The sequence below is a fragment of the Halichoerus grypus genome, chromosome 9 (genome assembly GCF_964656455.1).
Source record: "Halichoerus grypus chromosome 9, mHalGry1.hap1.1, whole genome shotgun sequence".
NCBI classification, from domain to species: Eukaryota; Metazoa; Chordata; class Mammalia; order Carnivora; family Phocidae; genus Halichoerus; species Halichoerus grypus.
The window spans coordinates 84996021-85019160 of record NC_135720.1 but is presented as its reverse complement, the minus strand read 5'-3'; the positions used below and the strand labels follow the sequence as shown (position 1 = coordinate 85019160).

The 23140-nt window shown below is 35.3% G+C and overlaps 1 protein-coding gene and 1 pseudogene across 2 annotated transcripts in view; one reads left to right on the top strand and one right to left on the bottom strand.

Annotated features, from left to right (window-relative positions):
• The window catches only part of COL19A1 (collagen type XIX alpha 1 chain), a 327156-nt gene that overhangs the window by 34656 nt on the left and 269360 nt on the right, over window positions 1-23140 (top strand). For both annotated transcript variants that reach the window (XM_078055163.1, XM_078055162.1), the window contains exons 5-7: window positions 8870-8993; window positions 10267-10542; window positions 21270-21350. In XM_078055163.1, coding sequence (XP_077911289.1) covers window positions 8870-8993; window positions 10267-10542; window positions 21270-21350 — 481 coding nt within the window. The remainder of the gene's footprint in view (window positions 1-8869; window positions 8994-10266; window positions 10543-21269; window positions 21351-23140) is intronic.
• Window positions 8202-8555, bottom strand: LOC118523214 (cytochrome c oxidase subunit 6B1 pseudogene; annotated as a pseudogene).

Here is a 23140-nt window from a genome sequence, read left to right as displayed (position 1 = left end):
TACTTCCTGAAAATTGTACTCATTTTTTAAAAAAATGCTTGGTGATAAATCCTAATTTTTCTAAGAAATCATCTCTAAGGAATATAGAAAAAATACTCCTGACTGGTTATCACCTTTGTAGCATGGATATCTTTCTTAAAACCCAACAGATCATAGCCCTCTTTTAAAGATATTACTGTGTAGTTTCAATACTTCCTGATCTGTGCTCAAAGTATGATTAAGGGAAGGAACTGTAATAATATTCCCTTCATGGTTACTGGTTACCTAAAATATGCAAATGTCATAATGAATGCTTTGCTCTGAGCCCCAAGTATAATTTATTGTTGTTGTTAAATATTACCATGATTGTAAACATTTTAACTATTCATTTCTTGATACTAATATTTGATATTTATATTCCCCTCCCCCCATCTCACCTAGTACTCAGAAAAGTAGTTTTTTTCACTCCCCTAGAGTTGCATAACATTACTTTTAAGTCAGGGCAGTAATGATGAGGGAAATTTTATTCTTAACCCAGAGGATGCAAGCAACTTGATATACTGGAAAAAACTGACCTTGGAATTAGAAGTCCCGAGTTCAAGTTCCATCCTGACCTCTGTCTGGCAGAGTGATGGTGGGGGCAATTATTTAACCTCTGTGGCTTTAATTTTTCATTTATGAAATGAGATGCTTGATCTAAATCACTCTAAAAGTTCGCTTCAGCTTTACGACCATAGAACTACAGGAAACTATTAATGTGTGGCTTCTTCATTTGAAACATTTTCAAACACTGGAAGACTTCTGCTGAAGGACACTTTTGATGACATCTTCCTGGGGCAGCTGTTCAATTTTGCTATAACCTGTAGAGATTTTAAATTTCTTTTTGAAAAAAGAACACTGATTGTGTTTGTTCATGGACTCATTTTGTGTCAAGCTGTTTGATTGACCTGCTTTACATCATATGGAGCTTGATTTTTTTCCTTCTGTTTTCCTGCTGAACGTGATGTGGCATAGTCTTAAAGGCCTTAACTTTAAAGCATTATGCAAATACAGTGTTTTGCACATGCCAGGACTGGTCATATATATCATGGTGGATTTTCCATTAATGGAGTAAATTTTTATTTGTGCTTCCTATATGCCAGATACCAGTCTAATGGTTGATTTAGAGCAACAAGTCTGGCAGAGCCCCTATTTTCATGGAAATCACATTCTAGTGGTTGCAGACAGGCAATTCGTGTGTAAACCAATATATATATTTTTTTAAAAAGTTGGGTAGTTATAAGCCTATGAAGAAAATAAAACAAGGTAATATGTTAGGGAGTAACTGAAGTGAGAACAGCTGTTGACCTTCCAGAAGAAGTGACATTAGAGCTAAGATCTGAATAGCAAGGAGAAGCCATCTAAGTGACAACTTCTGGGAATAACCATCCTGTGTTTTGAGAAAACAGGAAGTACAAAGGCCCAAGACCTCAATGAGCCTGGTGTGCTCAAGGAACAGAGTTCAGGTCACCTCGCCTGGAGTATGGGTGTCACACAGAGACTGGAATAGGAGATGACGTGTCAGAGAAGGCAGGGGTCAGAACAGATAAAGCCTTGTGAGCCATGATCAAGGATGTGCACACTTTATTCTAGGAACCAAAGGACATTGTAGGAAGGCTGTAAGTAAGGGAGGGATGTGGTCTGATTTACATTTGAAAAGGGCATCCTACAGGGCTAGCCTGTAATGGAGGGGAAAGAGGGAGAACAAAACCATCACAGGAGTCCTGAGGAAAGAAGGTGGCAGCTTGGACTAGTGAGTGACAGTGGAGCTAAAGAGAAGTAGAGAGAGTTGGGATCTATGTTGGTGGTAGAAACAGTAAGACTTGCTGATGGTTGGATATGATGGAGGAAAATAAAGGAAAGGTAAGATTCAAGAATGACTTTTAGGCTGGAGACGATTGGGCATGCCTTTTATGGAGATGTGGAATTCTGGTAAAGGGATGTGTTGAATGAAGTTCAATTTCAGTTATTTAATTGGAGATGCCTTTAAAATCCAAGTGGAGAGGCCCAGTAGAGAGGTAGGCATGTGAGTTGACAGCACAGGCAAGGAAAATTGTCAAGGTTTGTCTCGGTTCCATCTCCCCTTTGGCATCACCTTTCTTTTTGGAACTTTCTTCTCATACTCCCAGTGCCTTAAGATGACGTTTGTGTTGCCCAGGGATCAGGACAATGACATTTCAGTCTTCTAACTCAGGGGCATTTCCTGCTCTGGATTTATTCCTCCCTCTCTGTGTCTTCTCTGTTAACTTCCTTGCTTTATCACAATCTCATAGATCTCTGTTCTGTTCTTTCCAAGGTGAGGATTAATTATTAGACCATTTGTTAGTATTATGTGACCAGTTTCTAGGGACTATTTTAGGGGTAACAGAGCTTATGTTTTATAAACACAAGCATTTTCCAGAGAGGAAGAAAGCTCTAATAGTAGAGTATTAGGTGTTTTGGCTTGTCAACGAAAGTACTTCATAGTTAGGGAGAATCTCTGCATTCATACCATGTATACAAAAGACAGTGAATGTACAATCTTATTTAATAACAATTACACATACACAGAATGATTAAATGTTTTCCCCACCTCATGCCAAGATCTTTCCTGTAATATAGATATGTTTTAGACATCATTATTTTATTTATATTTCTTAAAGACTTTAAATAAATTCTGACCAGCAAAGGATTTTTCATTAATCAAGTGAGAAAGAAGATCTAGAGAATGTGAGCAGTATGCTACGTAGTACAAATACAGCCCATTCTTAAAGTCCTGTGTAGTGAATTCCTTCATGTTTAATAAAATGTTCATTTGTATCCAACTTCATGAGTACAGGGACTAGTACTTTGTAATTAGATATTCTGTTTGAAGCATATGGAGAAAATATCAGGAAAAGTGTATTTTAATTTGAAGTTTCTTTCATCTTGTCCTACTGCTTCAGTGACTGAACCATTCTGAAGGCTTTAGATTGGGAGTTATAGACTTCTGTGACTTTTTACCTCCATAATAGAAAAAAAATAATATTTGTTATTGTTAATTCTCCCTCATTTCTGACCTTGAAGAATATCAGATTAATTTATAGTTCACTTTAAAGAACAGGATTATTTTTTTCTAACCTGAAAATAGTAGTGTTGTTTTACAAATGATCATTAATACAATTTATGCTCACTGTAAAGATTGAGGAAGTAGTGAAAATATAAAGAAGAAAATTTAAAAATCTCTCTTAATTTTAACACTGAGAGGGAAGTACTGTAATGTTAAAATCTTTATGAAATCAGTTTTTTAGCGGGGTCAAATCTCACTGGTTCTCAGAGCTGGACATTGCCTTCTGCCATAGCTATACTATGTTATAAGAAGCCCTACTTCTGATTCTCTGCCACTTCCCTTAGAGTTTAATAGTGTTTCTTTCCATGTGATGATTGAACAGAGGGCTGCTATACGTAGAGAACATCAGAGAGCAGGTGAAAACTATATTTTAGATTTTTTTCAACACTGAAATAAATTACAAGTTCAAAGGAGTCTAAAATATGTGAATTACAAGGCTTCAGAGACACTCCAGATTATATCTAGAACTAGTGCTCTCAGGGGCTGAGTGTAAAGAGGACTCCACAAGCAGCAAATTTCCTTTGGCACCGTTGGATAATTGGGAATGACTTTAGTTTGGCTCTCAGTGACTTTTACTTAGTCACATTAAAAAAATTGATTTTAGATTGAACATTTTGTTTATTTGGTATATTTCTACTCTCACCTGTCCATGAATATTTAGGTGACTTTCATAAATGTGAAAAAAAGTAGACAGTGGGAAATAAAGGATTAATTACATGTAAATTTCACTAAACTTTGAGCTCTTCAAATATAGGTTAGTATTAATTTATGTGGATGATTTTTCCATTTACAGCACTGAACTACATACAATGTGTATGAAATGGAGGGAAGGTAGAAAATATCCCAATGATAATTTCTAGCCATATATATATGAATTAATTTGGCAAGTAAGGATCAACAATATTTTTCTTAATGGGAATATCACTGAATAAGCAGTGGATAGAATTTCTTATAGGAAATTACACTCCATTCAAAAATATTCAAGCATGGATATCTTACACATAGCAAGCTGTCATTATATCTCTCTGGTAACAGACCAGTAATCCAATATGGCCTCTTTTATAATAGAAACTTTGGCAAGACCCAGTGAAATTATTCTGTATCACATTAAGTGTGCTTGTGCGGTATAAACAAGAAACATAGTCTATAAGAGCTGATACATTTTATAATATATTGTTTTTAAAATAGAGAAATTTTCCTTCAAAATTTACAATTTTGGCAAGCAAAATCATTTTTGGCTTTGAAAGTAGAGCAAGAATTATTGAAAAGAAAATACAGTAATTATAAGGATTTTTATCCATTATAAACTTAGACTAAGAAAAAATCAGTTTTTCTGTAAACATAACTAAATTTACTTCAGTGTATTAAGACTGTATTTATTGTATATTAACATTATTAATATTAATAATATTTTGGTTTATTATTTTTTGTTACAGAAGGAACCTTTCATGAGATATATTTTCAATTTTGAATTAGATTGTAAATTTTTGAAAAATAATTATATTTATGAAATATTATGAATTATTTAAAAATATGAAATAGTAAAAAATTCTATCAAAATTAAGTGCATCTGTTTCATTTGCTAGGTCACTCATTCTTTAACAAACAGTTATAGAGTGCCCTGGTGGCACTGCACTTGGGCTTTGTGGGTGATACAAAGAAACATGAAATGCTTCCTTGCCTTCAAAAGCTTCCAATCTCATGAAGAGATGTGACAGGTGACTTTATGTCCAAAATCCTAACTAGTACGAAGAAAGGTGTTTTCATGATTTTTTGCTTTGTCACATCAAGTGTGCCAACATAAGCAGTCACTGTTTTCGCTTCATTTGCACAGTGTTGGTCTGGACAGTGTATATGAAAAATCTGAGTCGATTGACAAAATGAAAACTAAACTTTTCAGATAAAAATCTGAGTAATTTGGCTTCTCTTGAAAAATAGGATCATCTGGCAACACTGGGCCCACATTCCCATAAGGTAACAATTGGCTGGAGCTAATCAGCAGCTGCCCCCTATAGATGGGTTGGGCTCTTATTTTCCTCCAGGTCACACTTGTGACCTCTACATGAGGATGGGTGTCGGTTGCTCTTATTAACTCACTTCCTCTGTTTTGTGTGTGTGTGTGTGTGTGTGTGTGTTTAAGATTTTATTTATTTATTTGACAGAGTGAGCACAAGCAGGGGTTAGTGGCAGAGGGAGAGGGAGAAGGTCCCCACTGAGCAGGGAGCCTGATGTGGGGCTCAATCCCAGGACCCCAGGATCATGACCTGAGCAGAAGGCAGACGCCTAACCAACTGAGCCAACCAGGCACCCCTGTTTTGTTTTGTTTTATTTTATAAAAGTCTTAAGAGGAAAGTGAAATTTTCTTATATGCATATTTCTATCCAAGAGGGGAAAACCCAAAGCTAGACTGAGAGGGCCATGTGGTTTTTGTTTTGTATTTTTTTTTTTTTTTAGGTAGTTTATATCTGAATTCAGTCCATTAATTGGTTCATTTAATACTTATTGAGTACCCACCTTGTGCAGGCACAGCTCTAGATGCCAGGAACAGGGTGAATAGTATAGACAACCAACCTCAGGAAACTTACGTTCCAGTTTCCTGGCTGGGTCCTATAGGCCTGTGGTTGTGACCCCTGGTTTATATCAATGAGGAAAGGATATCTTCAGTGTTAAAACCTTTAGAAGGATTGAGGGGGATGGGGATTGAGAAGAGGCCAGTAGATTAGCTGATTGGAAATGCTTTTAGAATGCAAGAGAGTTAAGGACTAAGTGGGTAGTAACAATGCAGATATTAAGATATTTGTGTAAGAAGGTTCGTGAATAGATGAGAGGGTGATACAATGATGTAGCAAGGTTGAAGGAAGTTTTGTCTACTTTGTAGCAGGGGGAGGATATGCATCTGTTTCTAAACCAAGATTAAAGGGGCATTGGAGAGGGAGAGGTTGAAGAGTTGAAAGGACTTTTAACCTTCTAAAATGCAAAATTGACTGTAGAAAGGGAGTTGGAACAAAGAGAAAGAAAGATTACAATACATTCTTTGAATACAAAAAGCAGTTCGAAGATGTTAGAACCTATGTATTGCTGGGCTGGCTAGTGAGATGTGGGCCAGTTGACTTCAGTGGACTCCTGAGAGACTTATCACTTGGGGGAACCAGCCTCTGCAGAAACTGGTGAGGGATGTGTGTGTGGGTGTAGTGTACCTCCTTTTTCCTCATACAAGCAGACAAAAGGTGAGAGGTTTATTAGACTTATTATTGAGAGAAATTGAGCCAGAGAGCCTCCAGATGCAAGGTAAGCAGGATAGTGAAGGCAGGAAAGAGGCATGGCACCAAAAACAGAGGGATGAAACAAAATTCTCTACCGAACTGTAAGACCCCCACATACCCGCTCTGCTTCTAGAATGCCTGCATCCAGGTGAATACTCTTTACCAAGTAGGACATAGAAAGATTCTTCTTTGGAGAAACTGAATGTCCGTAGAAAACTAATCTTTCTACATTCACATTTGAGGGACTTGCAGTGAAATCCGCCAGCTGAGCATGCTATGCAGTGAAGTTGTTCATTGACACACTGTGACACATACATGAAGCTTGCAATCAAAGTTCAGTGCTTCTTCCTTAATTACATATGGATTATAAAAAAACATCAGAAATTAGAGTGTAGCTTCCAGTATGGAAGAGAGAGGCCAAACTATCAAACAGGAAACACTAATCTGGATGAAATGAAGATATTCAAGGATGCAGAGAGAAACATTTAAAAACCCACCTAATTGATTATATCAGGGATTTAAAAATATTGCATTCAGGATAATTTTAAAAAGAGAACAAAAGAGAATCCTGGTAATAAGAAAATAACAAAAATTGGTGTTGCATAGATGGATTGGAAAATAAATCAAGGAAATATCCCAGAAAGTAGAATAGTAGAATAGATTGTTAAGAGACTATGGACTCTGAAAAACAAACTGAGGGTTCTAGAGGGGAGGGGGATGGGAGGATGGGTTAGCCCGGTGATGGGTATTAAAGAGGGCACGTTCTGCATGGAGCACTGGGTGTTATATGCAAACAATGAATCATGGAACACTACATCAAAAACTAATGATGTAATGTATGGTGATTAACATAACATAATAAAAAAAATGAAAAAAAAAAAGATAGGTGTTAAATGGTTGTCTAAAAAACAAGTTCCCGAAAGAGAAGATAAGAGAAGATTGTATAAAAAAATAATAAAAACCTACAAAAAAATTTTTTCAGTAATGTGCAATTCATATTCAAAGATGTGTTTAATACAATGAGTGGAAGCAAAATCCCAGGAAATAGTATTGTCAAATTCCAGAACACTTGAAATAAAGATATGATCCTGAAAGCATGAAGGTGGAGAGTGGGGAAAAGGAGGCAGGAAATTAGAAGAAAGATGGAGACACAAATTACTGCATGTGGGGGTGGAGTGGGGACCTGCTGTGTGGGTTGAGGTTTCCTTTTTAAAAGGAGTTTGGATGCAACTAACTAGTTCAAAATGGTCATTTGGATGTTTGTGTTTTGGCATCACCTCTCAACTATACTTGTGCTCACCTTGAGGTTTATAGGTGGTCCCAAAGAGAAATGGCAGGCATCAAAGCCACATTATTTTGTTATCTATCTATTTATTTATTTGGGTACACAGGAAGGTTTTTGTTTGTTTGTTTGTTTGTTTTTTAAGTAAGCTCTACACCCAGTGTGTGACTCAAACTCACAACCATGAGATCAAGACTCCCATGCTTCACCAACTGATAAACCAGGTGCCCCCACAAGAGTTTTTATTATACTATTTTTATGTGGTTCAAAAATTACATAAGAAAAATTTTTTGAAATTGTATAGATAATAAAGGGGAACATATAGATACATTTTAGCACATACAGGGGCTTGAGGCTATTTTATATAGTCATTCACTCTATTATCTGGTATGGAGAAGGGGGTCAGTTTAATAACATAAAACAAAATGGAAAAAAACCATTACTCTGAAGTCCTTCTTACTGGTCAAGGTACTACTTCCACCCTGGCTTCTTGACTGCCCATCCAGCTCTTTTACACATACAAGGTCTTACACTTTTCCAATGAGGATTTGTTATTAATTCAGCCATGATTCAGGATCCCAGGGTGGGGATCACCATGTACCCAGGTCCCCCTTCACCAACCTGGGAGAAGGATGGAAGACAAAGTAGAGGTAGGGGGAGCCAGTTCGGATCTTCCCAGGAGATGTGCCTTCTGCCCCGTGGTTGTCCCAGGCTGACATTCAGGCTATGGGGCAGAAGGACTTGTCCACACGCCAGTACCATCCACACATGGAGACATCACCTCCTTTAGCAGTGGAGGTCTGCTGTTCTGCCAGCCGTTCCTGGTCTGGTTCTGGTTGGGGAAGCAGCGGTCAAAAGAGACAGTCTGGTAGTTCCTGATTTTGGACTTGGTGTCTTCCACCATGGTGCGGACTCCTAAAGACTCCCCTGAAGCAGCTCGCAGCTCACTGTGACTCTCAGCAAAGACGCCAGAGTCAGACCGGAAGTGGAATTAGCATTCTGTTCGCTTTTTAATGAACAATGTTACTTAAAGCAGTACAGTAATGGTCATTGTGAAATTTAGTTTATTAAGGGTGACTTTATAGAGAAAATTCCGTTTTAGAGACTGTTTTATTGTGATGGGAAAGAAATATCGTGTTACAAAGAACTTCATACCTAGATTTTCTTTCCTCACCATTCTCAGTGTTCTCACAATAATTCTTTGTTTTCCTTCCCCAGTAAGATATTTCCCAAAGGCCTTCCTGCTGAGTATGCCATAGCAGCTATGTTTCGAGTACGAAGAAGCACCAAAAAGGAACGGTGGTTCCTGTGGCAGGTTTTAAACCAACAGAATATACCACAGGTCAGGAACCATAGAGTTGTGCTGATTAGTTTTCTCCTATGTGGTTATGCCAGGTGAATCTTGGCACGGTATGCACAAATTTGGAAGCAGATCTAGTATCGGAATTTTCTTTTAGAGGAATCATTAACAGGGACATGCAAGTATTCTCATAGTTAGGATGATCTTGCTGAGATCTGTAATATGATTCATATTTTCTCTAAAGACACTCAAACGACCCTTCTTTCAAAACTGCTTCATTGACACTAAGTCCACCTCACTAATAACTTCTTTATATCCTATCATTCCTGATATGTATTATATGTATCATTCATTGTTTCATTTGAAAGTCTGTAGTGAGTGAAGAGGTGGGATACAAATATTGATTCCATCAATAAAAAGTTAATGAACACATGCTACATGCGAGTTAGTGACCAAGAGAAGAGATTTTTAAAAGTGTAATTCCTTTCTTAGGGAGCATAAGGTCTAAGGGGATGGCATCTAGGAGAACTATATACTAGAGCATAATCTCAGTGTGAAAGGGACAGTGGTAGAGGTAAGCTCAGAGTTGAGTGGGGACTATGGGAGCATAGAAAGGGCAGCTTCCTAAAATGGGGTACAGGGAGAAGGAACCCAGGAATACTTGTGCAAGAGATGACACGGGCAGAAAGGTGAGCGTGCAAGGACTCCAGGTCAGGGGGAGATGAACCTCAGTATTACTTACTGGCACTTTACATTTGTGTTTATTTCTATACATATCCACTGAGATGTTTTTCATTTCACTGGTCTTTTAATCTGTTAATACAGTCACAATTTTATGATGGAAAGATGAACTGAACTAAGAGTATATCCTTTATGAAAAGGCATTTTCTCTGCACCATGCAAATCATCAAAGTTTCAAGAAGTCGATCTCAGTTTCCATGCTAAGAGAAGTGATCCTATTCTTATTCTTTTTAAATTAAGTAACATTTAATTCTTGAATTACTCATACAGAATCGTATATATATATATATATATACACTTAGATATACCCATACATATAAATATATACCCTCAGATGTTCTCTCAAGAAAGAAACATGTTACATTCACCAGAATGCCCCATGTTTAAAACATTTTTGTAGCTGGATATTTGCTGTTCTTTTGTATTAACAAATCTGGTAGACACAGATATCATCTAAAACATTTTGCTAAGTGCCTCAATTATACCAACATGTATCTCTAATTTTTAATTTGTGTGCTTTAGTAATTTTGAACACTGGTTTTAAAACATTTAATGCTAATTTGCATTTTTGCAGGTTTCTATAGTAGTTGATGGTGGAAAGAAGGTGGTGGAATTTATGTTCCGAGCTCCTGAGGGAGATGTGTTGAACTACATTTTTAAAAATCGAGAACTCCGTCCTTTGTTTGATCGTCAATGGCATAAACTTGGCATTGGTTTACAATCCCGGGGCATTTCACTCTATATGGATTGTAATTTAATTGCAAGCCGACATATAGATGAAAAGGACACTGTGGACCTTCGTGGAAGGACTGTTATTGCTGCACGAGCTTCCGATGGCAAGCCTGTGGACGTGAGTTGTGATGTTGGTTATGAAATAGAACTAGAAAAGTTTCTAAATTAGGTACCTTATTAAAACCTTCTTCCTTTAATTACTATGTAATACATTCCCTTCTCAACACTGTTTAAATTAGCCATCAGATGTGTGAAGCATAGCTATGTATTTCCAACTGTATTTTCACATATATTATCTTCTCTCTATTTTCTTCAGCATGTGAATTTAAAAGAACTAGGTCATGCCTTAAAAAATAAGATTATTACAATTAAATTCTTGTAAAAATGCACCACATGATACAAAAAGTCAGCTTGAATAAGCTTATATGTTTTGAATAGAAAAAACTGGGAAAAGATGAACTTTAAATTAAATGGTCCCAGATTATCTGATGTTTCCACTCAAGAACAATAGGCTGTTTACTCATCCTCAGAATAGCAGCAGTTTTGTATTGCAGACTATTTCTCAAAAGCCTATAATTGTTTTCAAGGTTCTACTGGACTGAAACATAGCTACTAATTGTGTCAGTAGGTCATTTGGATGAGAACAAATGGCTAGCATACCCTTTCAGATAAAAAGGTTCTTTAAAAATCATTTTGGTGTTCAGGTGATAATAGATTTATTATTGATTTCCCTAGAGAAGGCGGCCTATAATCCTAAAAAAAAAAAAAAAAAAATCCTAAAATAGTGAGATAGCTCTAAATTTCATGACTTCAGACTTTCTTATAGGTAGAATGATGAGAAAATCCATAAAAATTACCTGAATCCAGGTCACCAATAGGAATTGCTAATGCATGTTCAATTTTTTTTTCAAAAGTACAGTTCTGTACAAATACATATTGGGGCAGTGTATTTTTTCTAAATGCCCCTGTGGAAGGATTCATGATAGATAGATGATTAATAGATGGATAAATATAGTATAGGTATAAATATATATTCAATAAAATATTTTTAAACTATTTTCTCTTAGAAACAATGAACAAATCAGTGAGAATGCCATAACTAGAGCTCAGTGATGATCAGCAAAATAGGCCAGAGTAGGAAAACCAATCATGGAGGCAAGACATCATGGCACTGTGGAGAGTGAGCTGGTTTGGGGATCAGACAGACGACGTGGTTGTAAATCCTAGCTCATCCACTTAACTGTAATTATCTGCTAATTTATCTTGTTAGCTGTTAATTTATCTGAGTCTCAGTATCCTCAGTTAAAAAGTAGTGTTGGTAGTTACCTACTTACAGTTGTATACTATATTCATTTATTTATTCAGGACCAAACACTCCATCAACCTTGGCCTGAGAGAATGGAAAAAAAAAAAAAAATCCTGCTTCTCTTTTCTCAGAGCTCTTGAAGGCTAATGGAAGGATCAAAGTCTATATCGGTAAATGGAGGCTGCCAATAATAATAACAGTATTAATTATAACACAACAATACTAGACAGACCTTTCAGAAAGTTCTCTCCAAAGGCAAGGGAAGACGTGGAGACCAGCGGTTAGAACAACAGAGATGTAACTTTCAGCAGTAGGTGGAGTGTAGGTAGATAGGGAGTCAATTCAGGGAATTCTAACAACAGTATGAGGGAGTGGCACCTGCTGCAAGTACTAAAGTTTGGGACTGGAGTTTGGGATTGGAACCTCTTATAAGACTAGTGAGAGCAAATTGGGCTCTCTTTCAAGGACTGAAAGAACTAAGCACATACTGAAATAAATTCAGAACCTTTGTGGGGAGATGGCAATGAGAGAGAAATTACATATTGCAAGAGCAGGGTCCAGGCTCAGAGCTCACCCTCTGAAGGTTGAGGGCTGTGTCCTGTGTCTCATTAACTTCTCACCCAAGAAAAGAATTGAACCCAGAACCCGGGGCTGAAACATATCAAGCATGTCCTCTAAAAAGACACAATGTAAAAATTATAGTGTTACAATCGTTTCATAGTTTAGTGAGGCATCTTACTTTATTTGAGGGTAAAATTAAAGCCATAACCAAAATGAGGAGACAGAGGAATATGTTCCAAATGAAAGAACAGCACAAAATGACAGCAAGAGACCTAAATGAAATGGAGATAAGTAATATGCCTAATAGAGAATTTGAAGTAATGGTAATAAAGATAAAGATACTCACTGGGCTTGAGAAAAAAGTGGAAAACCTCAGTGAGACCCTTAACAAAGAGATAGAAAACATAAAAAAGAATGAATCAGAGATGAAGAGCTCAATAACTTAAATTAAAAATACATTAGTTGGAATAAACTCTAACTAGAGGAAGTAAAAGAAAGGATCAGTGACCTAGAGGACAGAGTAATGGAAAGCAATCAAACTGAACAGGAGAGAGAAAAAACAATAATAATAAAGAATAAAAATAGACTTAGGGAACTCAGTAACATCATCAAGCATAATGATATTCACATGATAGGGATTCCAGAAAGGGGAGAGAGAGAAAAGGGGACAAGAAATTTATTTGAAGAAATAATAGCTGAAAATTTCCTGAATCTGGGGAAAGAAACAGAAATCCAGATCAAGGAGACACAGAGAGCCCCCAGCAAAGTCAACCCAAGGAGGTCCACACCAAGACACATCATAATTAAAATGGCGAAAAGTAGTGATAATGAGAGAATTTTAAAAGCAGCAAGAGGAAATAGTTACATACAAGGGAAACCCCATAAGGCTGTCAGCTGATTTTTCAGCAGAAACTTTGCAGGCTAGAAGAGAGTGGCATGATATATATATTCAAAGTGTGGAAGGAAAAAACCTGCAGCCAAGAATATGCTATTGAGCAAGGCTATCATTCAAACTAGAAGGAGAGATAAAGAGTTTCCTAAACAAACAAAAGTTAAAGGAATTCATGACCACAAAACCAGCCCTACAAGAGATGATGAATGGAAAGGAAAGAGCATAAGTAGGAGTAGGAAAAGTAGGAAACACAAAAGCAGTAAAATCAATTATATCTATGAAAATCAGTCAAGGGATTCACAAAATAAAAGGATGTAAAATATAATACCATATACCTAAAAAGTGAGGGAGAAAAGAGTAAAGAATGCGTTCAAACATAAACAACCATCAACTTAATATAGATTGTTATATGCATAATATGTTATATACAAACCTAATAGTAACCACAAACCACAAATCAAAAACCACTAATAGATATGCAAAAAATAAAGAGAAAGGAATCCATGTATATCACTAAAGAAAGCCAGCAAACTGAGAGAGAATAAAGCAAGAGAAGAAAGGAACAGAGAAGAACTACAAAAACAATCATAAAACAAGTAACAAAATGCAGATAAAGACACTACAAAAGAAAAGATCAAGGTAATGCTCATTTCAGACCTAAAGACACGTGCATATTGAAAGCGGGAAGGAATGGAAAAGCATTTATTATGCAAACAGAAGTGAAAAAAAAGATAGCAATATTTATATCAGACAAATTAGATTTTAAAACAAAGAATGTAACAAGAGACAAAGAAGGACACTATATAATTATAAAAGGAACAATCCAACAAGAAGATATAACAACTGTAAATATGCATGCACCCAAATATGGGAGATCCTAAATACATAAAGCAGCTCATCGCAAATATAAAGGAAGTAATTGCTAGTAATAGAATAATAATAGGGAATGTTAATGCCCCACTTTCTGTTTGGATGAATAGATCATCCAAACAGAAAATTAACAAGGCTTTGAATGACACATTGGACCTGATAAATCTAATAGATATATTCAGAACATTCCATCCTAAAATAGCAGAATACACATTTTTTTCAAGTGCACATGGAACATTCTCCAAAATAGATCACATATTAGGCCACAAAACAAATCTCAGCAAATTAGAAAAGATCAAAATCATACCATACATCTTTTCCTACCACAGTGCTATGAAACTAGAAATCAACCACAAGAAAAAATGTGGAAAAACACAAATACATGAAGGTTAAATAACATGCTACTGAAAAATGAATGGGTCAACCAAAAAGTCAAAGAGAAAATTAAAAAATACATGGAGACAAATTAAAATGAAAACACAACAGTCTAAAATCTTTGCAATGCAGCAAAGCAGTTCTAAGAGGGAAGTTTATAGCAGTGCAGGCCTATCTCAAGAAGCAAGAAAAATCTTAAATAAACAACCGAACCTTACACCTAAAGGAGCTAGAAAAAGAGCAAACAAAACCCAAAAGCAGCAGAAGGAAGAAAATAATAAATAAATACATGAAATAGAAACTAAAAAAAAACAAAAACAAAAACAAAAACAAAACAATAGAACAGATCAATGAAACCAGGAGCCAGTTCTTGGAAAAGATCAACAGAATTGATAAACTTCTAGCCAGACTCATAAAAAAGAGAGAGACAGAGAGAGAGAGGACTCAAATAAACAAAATCAAATGAAAAAGGAGAAATAAAAACTGACAGCACAGAAATACAAACGATTGTAAGAGAATATTATGAAGAATCATATGCCACAAATTGGACAACCTGGAAGAAATCAATAAATTCCTAGAAACCTATAACTCCCAAAACTGAATTAGGAATAGAAAATTTGAATAGACCAATTACCAGCAATGAAATTGAAACAGTTATCAAGAAACTCCCCCCCAAAAAGTCCAGGCCCAGACTGCTTCACAGGTGAATTCTACCAAGCATTTAAAGAGTTAATACTGTCTCTTCTGTAACTATGGCAAGAAACGAAAAAGGAAAGAAATCTTCCAAATTCATTCTATGAAAGCATTACCCTAAAACCAAAAGCAGATAAAGACATTACAAAAGAAGAGATCAAGGTAATGCTGGCCTCAGAGAACAAGTTTGGAAGTTTTCCTTACATTTCTATTTTTTGAAACAGCTTCAGTAGAATAGGTATTATTTCTTATTTAAATGTTTGGTAGAATTCCCCTGGGAAGCCATCTGGCCCTGGACTCTTGTTTTTTGGGAGGTTTTTGATTACTGTTTCAATTTCCTTGCTGGTTATTGGTCTGTTCAGATTTTCTACCTCTTCCTGTTTCAGTCTTGGTAGTTTATAAGTTTCCAGAAATGGACCATCAACTCTATAGTCAACTAATCTTTGACAAAGCAGGAAAGAATATCCAATGGAAAAAAGACAGTCTCTTCAATAAATGGTGCTGGGAAAATTGGACAGCCACATGCAGAAGAATGAAACTGGACCATTCTCTTACACCAAACAAAAAGATAAACTCAAAATGGATGAAAGACCTAAATGTGAGACAGGAATCCATCAAAATCCTAGAGGAAAACACAGGCAGTAACCTCTTTGACCTCAGCCAAAGCAACTTCTTGCAAGACACATCTCTAAAGGTAAGGGAAACAAGAGCAAAAATGAACTATTGGGACTTCATCAAAATAAGAAGTTTCTGCACAGCAAAGGAACAGTCAACAAAACTGAAAGGCAACCTATGGAATGGGAGAAGATATTTGCAAATGACATTAACAGATAAAGGGCCAGTTATCCAATATCTATAAAGAACTTATCAAACTCAACACCCAAAAAAACAAATAATCCAATCAAGAAATGGACAGAAGACATGAGCAGACACTTCTCCAAAGAAGACATCCAAGTGGCCAACAGACACATGAAAAATGCTCCACATCACTTGCCATCAGGGAAATACAAATCAAAACCACAATGAGATACCACCTTATATCAGCTAGAATGACTAAAATTAACAAGACAGGGAACAACAAATGTTGGTGAGGATGTGAAGAAAGGGGAACCCTCTTACACTGTTAGTGGGAATGCAAGCTGGTACAGCCACTCTAGAAAACAGTATGGAGGTTCCTCAAGACATTAAAAACAGAGCTACTCTATGACCCAGCAATTGCACCACTGGGTATTTACCCCAAAGATACAGATACAGTGAAAAGAAGGGGCACATGCATCCTAATGTTCATAGCAGCAATGTCCACAATAGCCAAACTGTGGAGGGAGCTAAGGTGTCCTTCAACAGATGAATGGATAAAGATGTGGTTCATATATACAATGGAATACTACTCAGCCATCAGAAAGGATGAATACCTACCATTTACATCAACATGGATGAAACTGGAGGGTATTATGCTAAGTGAAATAAGTCAATCAGAGAAAGACAATTATCATATGGTTTCACTCATATGTGGAATATAAGGAATAGCACGGAGGATCATAGGGGAAGGGAGGGAAAACTGAATGGGAAGAAATCAGAGAGGGAAACAAACTGAGGGTTGCAGAAAGGGAGGTGGGGGGATGGGGTAAGTGGGTGTTAGGCATTAAGGAGGGCACATGATGTGATGAGCACTGGGTGTTATATGCAACTAATGAATCATTGAACACTACATCAAAAACTAATGATGTACATATGTTGGCTGATTGAATTTAAATTTAAAAAATTAAAAAAAAGAGAACTACAGGCCAATATCTCTGATGAACATAAATAGAAAAATCCTCAAAATCATTCACCACAATCAAGTGGGATTTATACCTGGGATGCAAGGGTGGTTCAATATTTGCAAATCAATCAATGTGATACATCACATCAAGAATAGAAAGGATAAAAAACATGATCATTTTAATAGATGCAGAAAAAGCATTTGGCAAAGTACAACATCCGTTCATGATAAAAACCCTCAACAAAGTAGGTTTAGAAGGAACATACCTCAACATAATAAAGGCCATATATGACAAACCCACCTTGTACATCATGCTTAATGGTGAAAAACTGAGAGCTTTTCCTCTAATCTCAGGAACAACACAAAGCTGTCTACTCTCACCACTTTTATCAACATAGTTCTGGAAGTCCTAGCCACAGCAATCAGACAAGAAAAAAGAATAAAAGGCATCCAAATTGGTAAGGAAGAAGTAAAACATTCACTATTTGCAGATGACATGATACTCCATATAGAAAACCCCAACCACTCCACCAAGAATCTGCTAGAACTGATAAATGAATTCAGTATGGTTACAGGATACAAAATAGATATAGAAATCCGTTGCATTTCTGTATGTAAATAATGAAGTAGCCGACAGAGAAATTAAGAAAACAACCCCATTTACAATTGCACCAAAATAATAAAATTCCTAGGAATCAACTTAAGCAAGAAGGTGAAAGACCTGAACTCTGAAAACTATAAAACGTTGATGAAAGAAATTGAAGATGATTCAAATGAATGGAAAGATATTCCATGGTCATGGATTGGGAAAACGCATATTTTTAAAATTTCCATACTACCGAAAGCAATCTGCAGATTTAATGCAATCCCTGTCAAAATACCAATAACATTTTTAACAGAACTAGAACAAATAATCTTAAAATTTGTGTGGAAACACAAAAGTCCCTGAATACCCAAAACAATCCTGAAAAAGAAGAACAAAACTGGAGGTTATCACAATCCCAGGTTTCAAGATATACTACAAAGCTGTAGTAATAAAAAAAGTTTGGTACTTGTACAAAAACAGAGACACAGATCAATAGAATAGAATAGAAAGCCCAGAAATAAACCCACAATTATATGGGCAATTAATCTTCAACGAAGAGGCAAGAATATGCAATGGGAAAAAGACAACCTCTTCAATAAATGGTGTTGGGAAAACTGGACAGCCACAGGCAAAAGAATGAAATTGAACCACTTTCTTAAACCATACATAAAAATAAGCTAAAAATGGATTAGGATCTAAATGTGAGACCTGAAACAATAAAAATCCTAGAAGAGAGCACAGGCAGTAATTTCTTCTTCTGTAGCAACTTTTTTCTAGATAGGTCTTCTGAGGAGAGAGAAACAGAAGCAAAAATAAACTATTGGGATTTCATAAAAAAAAAGCTTTTGCACAGCAAAGGAAACCATCAACAAAACTCAAAGACAGCCTACTAAATGTGAGTAGATATTTGCAAATGACATATCTGATAAAGGGTTAGTATCCAAAATATATAAAGAACTTATCAGACTCAACACCCAAAAAACAAATAATTCAATTTAAAAAAAATGGGCAGAAGACACGAACAGACATTTCTCCAAAGAAGACATACAGATGGCCAACAGACACATGAAAATTTGCTCAACATCACTCATCATCAGGGAAATGCAAATCAAAACCACAATGCAATATCACTTCACACCTGTCAGAATCACTAAATTAAAAAAACAAGAAACCACATGTGTTGGTGAGGATGCCAAGAAAAAGGAACCCTTGTACACTGTTGGTGGAAATGCAAACTCATGCAGCCACTGAGGAAAACAGTATGGAGGTTCTTTAAAAAATTAAGGGAACTAATATATATGTATATAACTAATATATAATATATATAATTATTTTATAATATATAGTATATATTATAAATTATATTTATATATAATATACATATATTATATAGGAACTATATATATAATGAAATATTACTCAACCATAAAAAAGAATGAAATCTTGGCATTCACTACAACATGGATGGATCTAGAGAGTATAATGCCAAGTGGAATAAGTCAGTCAGAGGAAGACAAATACCATATGATCTTACTCATATGTAAAATTTAAGAAACAAAACAAATAAAGAAAAAAAGAGACAAACTAAGAAACAGACTCTTAACTATAGAGAAGAAACAGATAGTTATCAGAGGGGAGGTGGGTTGGTGATAAGTGAAATAGGTGAAGGGCATTAATAGTACATTTATCATGATGAACACTGAGTAAGGTATAGAATTGTTGAATTACTATATTGTACATCTGAAACTAATACAACACTGTATGTTAACTATACTAGAATTAAATTTTAAAAAAATAAATGAAAAAAAGACAAAAATTAAAAAAATTAAAGCCTATTATGATGCAGCTTATTTATGAGATAGTCTTTTGAGTTAAGCAAATAAAATACATATTTTATTCTATAAAGATTCTTGGTCCTACTAAAAGTTTAAGTAGACTAATTTTTCATCATCTCCATGCAAGCTCTATGATTCATAAGATCTGTTGTAATGCGAAAATGTTTTATTTACTCTGGATGTATGTTATTGAAAAAAATTCTAATAATTTATTTTATGTATACTACCTAGTTACTTTTGTGAGAAAGAAATAGGTGACAAAACTGATAAAAAGGATTTTTTTTAACAAATTCTGTATGACAAGAGCCAGTATAGACTTAGCCCTAAACATTGTCCTCATAAAGCACTGTGTCAGTGAAGGATTCCAGAGTAACTAATGAATAAGAAAGCATCATTAAACTAGAATTGTAGTTTCAATGTCATGGTACTTGATTAGTTGCTAATCCATCAAAAATTGATCATCTATCTTCAGTTAACTAAAATAATTCATATAAAGGGCCTAGTACAATGGGTGGTACGTAATCAAATTTTAATATTTACTGGCTATTTTGGTAACAATGATGATGTTAAATTAGTTTTCATTAAGAAGAATATTCATTAATTGGAGTCCCCATTCTTCATTCTACATAATGGATATGTTACTACGTGGTGTTGCATTCGACTATGTAAGACAGTGTATTTAAATTTTATAAACAAAAGTTAACTTCAATACCTTGCAAAAAGTTATAGAAAATAAATAAGTTTCATTTTATCTCAGAATTTCGCATTGGCTGCAAATCTTAGGCTGCTCATGAATTCAGAAGATGTCTGGATTTCTTAACGCTTTCTATGAGCTGAATTGATTTTGTTCATCTCAGTACACTGTAGAGTAATAGTTACAGCCTTTTTTGCTTTTTTTGGTGGTGGGTAGAGTTTCAGAACTCACTGAAGATATCTGCTTTCCATTATGGTAGGATTAATTATTGTAATACAACAGTTGGATCTTTCTATAGAACATACTTATTGACATCAAAGTAATACATTATCTAGCTCTGTAATACTGGGAGACAGAGGAAGAGGTGGAGAGAGGCAAAGAGAGAAGGGCAGGCAGGAGGAGGAGAGGGAAGAGGGAAGAGGTTGTTCCTGACCTATGTGATATGTGACATCATTGTACGATGAATTAATTAAATTATTAAATTTGCAACCATAAAGTAACTTAAAATAGCCAATTTACACATATATCCTATTTAATTTTTTTAAATGGTCTGTAGTATTTATTTCTCACATGGTTGCTTGATCTTGCATTTAACAGCATGATTGTACTTTTTTTGAACTACTTTTTATTTCACGTCCAATGCCAAAAAATATGAATCTGCTAAGCAAATAGAAGGAATTGATTATTTTTGTAAAAAGATTGTGAGTATTGCTCAGGGTTATCCCAATATAGTATAAAATCCATGGATAATCCGACAGAATCCATGAAATATAGATGAAAACTAAATACTTTTTTTTTTCCTTTTATTGAGAAGTGAGCATCTGTTTCAGTGCCTCAGATAAGAGCTCTGGAACTACTGGGAAAGCCTTTTCCATCGTGTGTTCATACCTTTGACTTTACTTTTTCTCCACAGTTTTTTACTTTGAAATATTTCTCATTTTGTGGGCATACTTTCTTGTAATGTGTAACAATACCTCTCTTTAATTAAATACTTCTTTTTTGTATGAATCAAGTAGCGAAGATTTGCAGTTGCTTTCATTACCTGATTTCCTTTATCTAGAGATCTATCTCAATAATTGAATCCATGTCTCTTTTTCAAATGGTCCATAAAATCATGAATCCTAAATTAAATAAAAGCATTAAAATATCTACCAATAATTTATTTGTATTAGCTTCTTTTATCTTTCCAGTTAAATTACCACAGTTCTTAAGTGCCTAAATGTGACTTTCAAGAAAACTAATGATGTGTCTTATTACTACTTTTTTAATAGATTGAACTTCACCAATTTAAAATCTACTGTAACTCAAACTTCCTAGCTCAAGAAACATGTTGCGAAATATCAGATACTAAGGTAAGTTAATTTTTTCGCCTTGTGAAGAATATAGAATGCCAGTTGCCTAGTCCGTAGAGTGCAAATGTAGGACAGCACTGAATATCTTCTGTGAAGCCAGGTGAGTAATTTGTTCCAAGTAAGAGACCCCTCATAGCGCTCTCACATAGTTTCTTTACACAATTTGAATCCCAGTGTTTTGTGTTGAACTTTGGGAATGGTATGTCCTCACTTTGGACTCAGCATAAATAAGAGAGAATTTATTACTTTCTCCCTAAACTGTGTTCTGACAGTAGCGTCATTATTGTCCAGTGGCAGAGATTTTTATATCTGTGATCATACCTTATTCTTACTCATTTTCCTCTTCTCCATCCTGGATAGTTTTCTTTTGTGATAGATTTTTTTAAAGACTTCATTTATTTGAGAGAGAGAGAGAATACCCAGAGGGGAGGGGCAGAGGGAGAGGGACAAGCAGGCTCCGCACTGAGCAGGGAGCCCGATGCGGAGCTTGATCCCAGGACCCTGGGATCATGACCTGAGCCAAAGGCAGATGTTTAACCAACTGAGCCACCCAGGCACCCTCTGATAGATTTTTCATCTTCCTTTTCCCTGTTACTGACCTGGTCCACCTTTATCTCATGCCTGGATTGTTGCATTATCATGTCAACTGCCTTCCCCGTCTCTAGACCTTTTTCTTTCCAGCGTAACCAGAGTAAGTCTCTGAATCATTGCTTTGTATATGCATTTACTTTTTCTCACTAAACATTAATTATTCAAAAACATTGATCTTCTAGACATTGTGCTAAAGAACAAGGCAATAACAGACATGAATAAGGCATGTTCCCTGCCTTCTATTCATCTCTTTCTCAAAGCCTTTGGTCATTCCCTTTTGACAACAAAACATAAACTCAATTACTTAGCCTCCATTCTTAATATTCCCAACCTAACTGTCCAACTGTTGCTTTCTTATACCAATCTTCCATTTAAAAAAAATTCAGTACTTTTTTTATCTCTCATTATAATGGTCATGTGTGCTATCTTATATTATTAGATATAGTTGTATTTGTTTTTAATTTATTCAACTGCATTTTAAACTCATTGAGGGGAGTTATACTTTCATGCTCTTCTTTTTAATTCCTAGTGCTTTGTTTGTAGAAGATAGTCAAAACATTGTTTCTTGACTTGTTGACTTATCAACTATTAAAGGAGGTAGATGGTACAAAAAGGTGTTTAAAAGGGACTAACTCGATAAAATCTTACAGAAAGAACATATGAAAAGTAAAAGTAAAAGGTGAAAATGTTTTTCTTTGCATTTTAGATTTCGCAGAAGTTCTATACTTGCCATCCAATATGAAAATTTTATTGATAGTTCAGTAATTCAAAAATATTTTTAACTTCTGTCACTCACTGTGGGTAGTAGAATAATAATGTGACTGATTCAAAGCATAGCTAAGTCTTTCAAAATTATTTGTTTTGCTTATGTAACTTGGTTTTATAAAGCATATCGCCAACCCAGTTTATGGCTCTCATTCCAAGTAAAATGAAAGCCAGCCAAATATCTTTCTATAAATATCTAAAAAGATAATTTATAATGCCAATCTACAGACTTGAAATACCTAGACTTCCTGGAGCCACATATTTAAATTTTGAAAATGTTAATTCTCCAAAAGTTTATTTTTTAAATTAATTATTCCCTTAGGATATAAGAGCTCTTAAAATAATAACTTTTCCTGGTTGAAAGTAACATAACAATATTTTGATATATCTAAATACTGTATTTTTGACCAGTAGTTTTTACTCTGTATCATCAC